At 44.1% G+C, this 6050-nt stretch overlaps 1 protein-coding gene across 1 annotated transcript; it reads left to right on the top strand.

The window, feature by feature from the left end:
• Positions 1-228: 228 nt before the first annotated feature.
• On the top strand, positions 229-5841 carry LOC138528786 (uncharacterized). Its single transcript, XM_069640678.1, has 3 exons — positions 229-423; positions 4177-4381; positions 4664-5841. Exons 1-3 carry the CDS (start codon positions 268-270, stop codon positions 5548-5550), a joined length of 1248 nt encoding a protein of 415 aa, XP_069496779.1. The 5' UTR covers positions 229-267; the 3' UTR covers positions 5551-5841.
• Positions 5842-6050: the final 209 nt, after the last annotated feature.

Here is a 6050-nt window from a genome sequence, read left to right as displayed (position 1 = left end):
GGCAGTGGTAGAAGAATTGCAGATAGCGGTAATTTCATTCAAACCAGTGGGGGGCATGTTTTCTGGGGTCATAGACACAGATAAAGTGGCATTTGCATCATTAGGTAGCAAGGCAGTGGTAGAAGAATTGCAGATAAAGTCCATATGATACCCGAGAGTATTGTGTGTTTGTTTAAAAGTTTGCCGACACTTTTTTGAAATGCCTTAAGGCGTCATGACGTGGGGACGTTTTTTTTTTACGTATGACGCACTGTGATGATGTAGCTGATGAAGACAATCATGGAGGAAGGAGGACTCCATGCCGTGCACCGGCAGGTATATTTAGCTGCTGGTGGCTTTGTTTGTTCTTTCGGTTTTGGAATTCTGCAGCATCTGGATCTTCGTCTTCGTCGTCGTCCTCGTGGCTGTTTCCTCTTTGTCCTGGTAAGTATACAAGCTCCCAAACAGAAGCCACAATGCATGGCATATGGCCGCCATATGGTCCTCGAGGATCGAGCTATTAAGGATTGATCCTGTTCGCTGTCTCGTCTCTCCCTTCTTCGGCTTTCTTCTTCCATTAACCTACAGGTTCCTGACCTGGACTCTAACGAAATATGCACACTGCACTTCAGCGAATACTCTGGATTTTCTGGTCTTGGACCTCTAATTTAGACCTGAGTTCCCTGCCTTCTCTCCACTTCCCGAGGCCTTCAAAACAACAAATGAGCTCAATAAGATACACAGTGCTCAGAATGCTTTATAACACCTATTATTCAACTTATAGCCGTAACCCGCTAGACGTATTGAAACGTGGTAAAAACTAGCAAAACCAGCTAGAAAATGTACTTTCCTCGCGTTTTGGTAAATGCTAATTCTGTTGCGTTTCCTGTTTGTACAGTGTCCGTGCGTTTGTTCAGTCGAACCTGATGTTTTTATCGTCTCCTATACAAGGGGGATCAAAATGTACTTTGTTTACAGGCTGAAGGTATACTGCTGAAATCTTCAATGCATTATCTGCTTTCCTGACTGTTCTGGAACGTGTATTTGCCATCTGTTAATCCAGTCACCATGTGTCCCTTCTAGTTTACAGGCTTCACTCCCCTGATGATCCCGTTCTCTCCAAAGTGTGTGGATGATATGCGTGCGTTGTGTAGGGGGATTTTCTTTTAATGTATGTGTGTGGATGATATGCGTGCGTTGTGTAGGGGGATTTTCTTTTAATGTATGTGTGTGGATGATATGCGTGCGTTGTGTAGGGGGCTTTTCTTTTAATGTATTTGTGTGGATGATGTGCGTGTGTTGTGTAGGGGGATTTTCTTTTAATGTATGTGTGTGGATGATGTGCGTGCCTTGTGTAGGGGGCTTTTCTTTTAATGTATTTGTGTGGATGATGTGCGTGTGTTGTTTAGGGGGATTTTCTTTTAATGTATGTGTGTGGATGATGTGCGTGCGTTGTGTAGGGGGCTTTTCTTTTAATGTATGTGTGAGGATGTGTGTTAATGTGTGTGGATGGTGACTGCATGCATGTGGATGGTGTGCGCATGTTGTGCAGGGGCCTTTGCTTTTAATGTGTGTGGATGGTGACTGTATGCATGTGGATGGTGGGCGCATGTTGTGTAGGGGCCTTTGCTTTTAATGTGTGTGGATGGTGTGGTGTTTGTGTTGCCTAGGTGTTTCAAGATTGGCGTGTGTATTCTTTTTTGGGGGTGGGGGGGCGCCAAATTTTGTTTTGCCCAGGGCGCAGGGTGGGTGAAGGATTCCGTGAATCCTAGGGGGAAACATGTCAGCAACAGTGCCATTTGGGAGCGAATACTGGACTGTCCAGTGGCCCCCAGAGTGCATGGGTGTAATTTTGATATATTAACCTCCTGGGTCATCACTTCCCATTGTATATGTTAATGAGTCCCACACTTTTTAGTTTGGGCTATTAGGTGGCGCTTTAGCACCATCTATGAACTAAAACTATTGCATTAGAGCACAGATAGGGAGAAGTGGCATATGAGGAGGGACACACAGCCTGTAGGTGTTTGGTTATTTGCCCACCCATTGGCTACGCATGGCCATGCTAAACCCTATGGTCATTCCCACCCAGTTCCTGCCCCTCCCAGCCCAAAACACCACCCCATGGGAACTCTCTTGCGTTCGCTTTGTTCAAGCCTTACCATCAAACTTTGCAGTCAAGGTGCCTGCCAGTGTTTTTTCAAAGCAGTCTTCTGGAAGTTAATGACTTAATTGGATTTGCAAACCCTCCTTAACCAGGTCTGCCTTCAGCCACCTGATTTATTAGCACTGTGCGTGTCCTTCACTGAACTCCTTTTATAAACAAACATTGGCAAAGCCAACACTTTGGGCTCTTGTGTAAGGATTAGGCCTCTGCCAGGTATTGCTATTAGATGCCCAGCCACTCACACCATTTTGCACATGTTACTATCAATGGTCAGTTAATACCACTACGGAAGAGACTGCAAGTGCCTTACTACACAAAAGGCAAAACTGTTGGCGTTGCCAATGCATGTTTTACAACTCGTGCTACACCCCCTTTGTCAACCCTGCTCTCACGCTCCTGCTCCATACATGCACAGATCCTCTTGTCTGTGTCCTGCTCGAATCCTCAGGACCCTACTTTTTTTGGACCCTGCTTTCCTAGCCCTACTCTGACACTCCTCCTCTCTTGTCTCTGACCTGCATGGACTCTCCTGTGCTGCTTGGACCCTGCTTCCCAGCCCAGGGCCTGCTCATATGCCATGGCGTAACAGGAGGGTGGTAATAAGCCATGATTTCTCTCACGTTGCTGCTGGCGATAATCTCAACTCATCCCGGGGGCTGGGGCCCCTGCCCCACCCCACCCCCCTCAGAGCTTTCCGGGGCGGGGACAGATTAAAGGCAGGCCTGGGAGAGCGATCCAGGAATGTGTTTACAATGCGGAAACCAAACACTGGGATTGGCTACCTGTTCATGTTCATGCAATTATGTTGCTGGAATAGAGCAGAGTTTTAATTGCCGCTCCTAGTATGCACAGGTCTCTCGCTCAACCCTACATGCTGTCACACTCCTTCCTAGAACCCCATCTGGCCAAGCCTCTCACTCTTAACCTTTCACACACAGATCACTGTTACACTTTCTCTCCACCCCACCGTGTGGCCTAATACTTCTTGATGCTTTCTTTCCACATGCCACTTTGCGTCCATAGTTTCTCCTTCCATTATGTGCTGCTCTTCTGGTCGAAGGTCTCCCTTCTTGAAAGTACTCCTTTTAGAGGTGAGCTTACTCTCTGTTCTCACACTTGTGTGCTGGCCTTACTTGCTGTGGTTAAACTCAGGAACACTGTTCGCCGAGCGTAGGTGTTTTTCGGTTGGTAGCTGCCATGTGGTGTTGGGCAAGACTATGAGGATTTTGTCTCATTGTATGTGATTTGTCAAGACTACCACTTGAATGTGTGTTCTGTTCTCTTACACAAACCAAACATCGGCATGTAGGTTGTGAGGTCATGGAATTATGTGGGGATATGTGGTCTTTAGATTGCAGGTGTTACTTCATATACCATTCATAGGCCATTTTCAGCTACAGTAGACAAAGTAAAGTGCAGAATCTTATTAAGTGGACACCAGTAATTTTTACAGTTGAATCTGAATATTCAGTGTTTGAGAAGGTGTATGCAGAAGGGTGAGTTTTTAGCATGGTCATTTAGCGGCAGCACCTTTGATACCTGCGCTGTCCTGACTAAATGAGTCCCATATGGTGCCTCCAGGGGTGATGTGTTCCCTCTAGTGAGAAATAGCTCACTAGCACAGATGGGCTGAATGTAAGATCTGGCTTCCTAAACCAGATGGGCTAAATGCAGGATCTGGCGCACTAACAGAGATGGGCTAAATGCAGGATCTGGCTCACTAACAGAGATGGGCTAAATGCAGGATCTGGCTCACTAACAGAGATGGGCTAAATGCAGGATAGTGTAAAAAATGGCAAGAACGTATTTGTAAAGTTAATGATGTTGGTTCCAATGCAAGTCATGTTGCAATGAGGACACAGCGGGTCATTCAGGTGCTGCATATTAGAATACTAGCTTCAATCACAAATGGGGACACTTCAGGCAGGAACATGTCCATAGTAAGGGGACCATAAATTAATGATCCTGTACAGAATAGTTTCACAATAATACTTTGAGCACACTAAATGTATTTATTTTTCGTCTTTTAGGTAATAATTCAAACCATGGCCCTCTTTAATGTGCTTTTCTTTGATTGCGACAACTCTCTCTGTATTCGAAAGGATGGGGAATTTGAGCCATTGGCAATTCCTGGTGAAGTGATTTGTAAATGGCTGGTAGAGGGTCTTGATGAAAGTGGAAAAGAAATACGTGAAGAAAGGGATTTCAAAGCGGTAGTGCTTTTCCAATCGGCAGGTAAGCAAAGTATATATGTTTTTCCCTCTGTTTCCCTCCATTTGATGTTTCGGGAGGAGGGTACATCTAACGTCCCTACAGTGAGGCATCCCCTTTTTTTCTAACATACAGATGAGTGCTGCACAATGCCCACCACTCTTTCACAGCATCTCTACTTCCTTTAGAGTAAGTCTAATGTATAAAGTATAGATGCACAACATGGTTCTGACACTTTGGTTGTGTAGATAGTCACATTTTGAAATTTTCGCTTGAGGTTTTAACTTGCCTTTTTCATACCTGCAGTCAAGAAACAGTGTATCAAGACACAAAAAACATTTGAAGAAATAATTAAAGACTATTACGGTGATGCAGAGGGACTGATTCAGGCCTTAAAAAGGAAGGCAGAAGAGGAAAAGGAGCTACTGGTGGATTCGGGCAATCGGGGAAGTGCTGGAAAATTTAAAAGAGTGTTGCGTGAACTGCAAGAAGAACATCCAGTGAAAAAAACAAAAGAAAACAAAGAGAATTATTTAGTAAAAGCTGATGGGAGGAAAGTGACTGCTCCCAAACTTAGTAAGGCCTGTTCACAACTACAGTCACAAAAACTGGAGAACCTAACTCTTTTGGCAGGGATGGCTAGTGTTCTTCATTCTTTCATTCCTTCCTCAGAGCCCACCTCTGTTGCTTCACCTGGACAATATAAAGACGCTGCGCAACAACCACTAAATGGACTATCAAATAACAGTGAATTGTCGGCTGCAAATATTTTGTCGGATAGATCTAGTTTGACATGCTTAACTCTATCCCCACGTCTTCTAAATAGTGTGTCCTTGTTGCAGAATGACAGTCATGCCTGTTTAGACAGCGAGTTGACACCCACACGTGCACACAAACCTGCTCAATCATTCAGACTACAGTCTTTAAAAACAGCGGAATTGGGAACATCCTCAAAACAGAGTTTGGCTGCAGTGTCAGTCCCCACTAGTGACCGAAAAAGCAGTGTATCACCATGTGAAGGGAAAATGCAGAAAATACTGTTTACCTGCCCGAAACAAGCTGTTTCAACTCCTCTAAAAAACCCTAACTACAATGTATCCAGGATTGATGTGGATGTACAGCATGCACCCCAAGATGCAGGCCCTATTGTTTGTGCGGATGAAAGCCCACATGTAAGTAAACATTATGCATGAAATAGTTGACTCCTATGAAACTCCCCACACATTAGCAACGTGACCTTGACTTATTTTTTGTAGAATTTTTGAGATCTGTCTGCAAGGCTAACAGCTGGCCTACTATGGACTGCCGAGTAATAAGGAGGAAGCTTGCTACCGAAATTTGCAATGCCAGAAGAGGCCTAAAAAAGACTCCACCTTTTGAAATGCAGGATCAATGATTGTTTGTTTGTATTTTTGTAAACCTATTTATTCTTATGGAGCTATGCCGTTAAACTGAATTTGTTGAATAAAAAAAGTTGTACACTTTCTGAGCCTATGTTTGATTGAAGATATTTTATAGCCAGAGCAATACAATATTAAAATATCAACAATTTATAGCTGCAGAATTTTACTATCACAATATGAACTCTGTAATAATTAGCTGCTCTTAGGGTTATTGGGTGTAGTGACTGGCGGAAGTCTGTCATGCTGGTAGACCTTTAACAGATGCTGTTTAGGTAGCTGGAAGTGTGTAT

The sequence above is a fragment of the Ambystoma mexicanum genome, chromosome 7q (assembly GCF_040938575.1).
Source record: "Ambystoma mexicanum isolate Mex_15411 chromosome 7q, UKY_AmexF1_1, whole genome shotgun sequence".
Taxonomy (NCBI): Eukaryota; Metazoa; Chordata; class Amphibia; order Caudata; family Ambystomatidae; genus Ambystoma; species Ambystoma mexicanum.
This window is presented reverse-complemented; position numbering and strand designations above follow the sequence as displayed.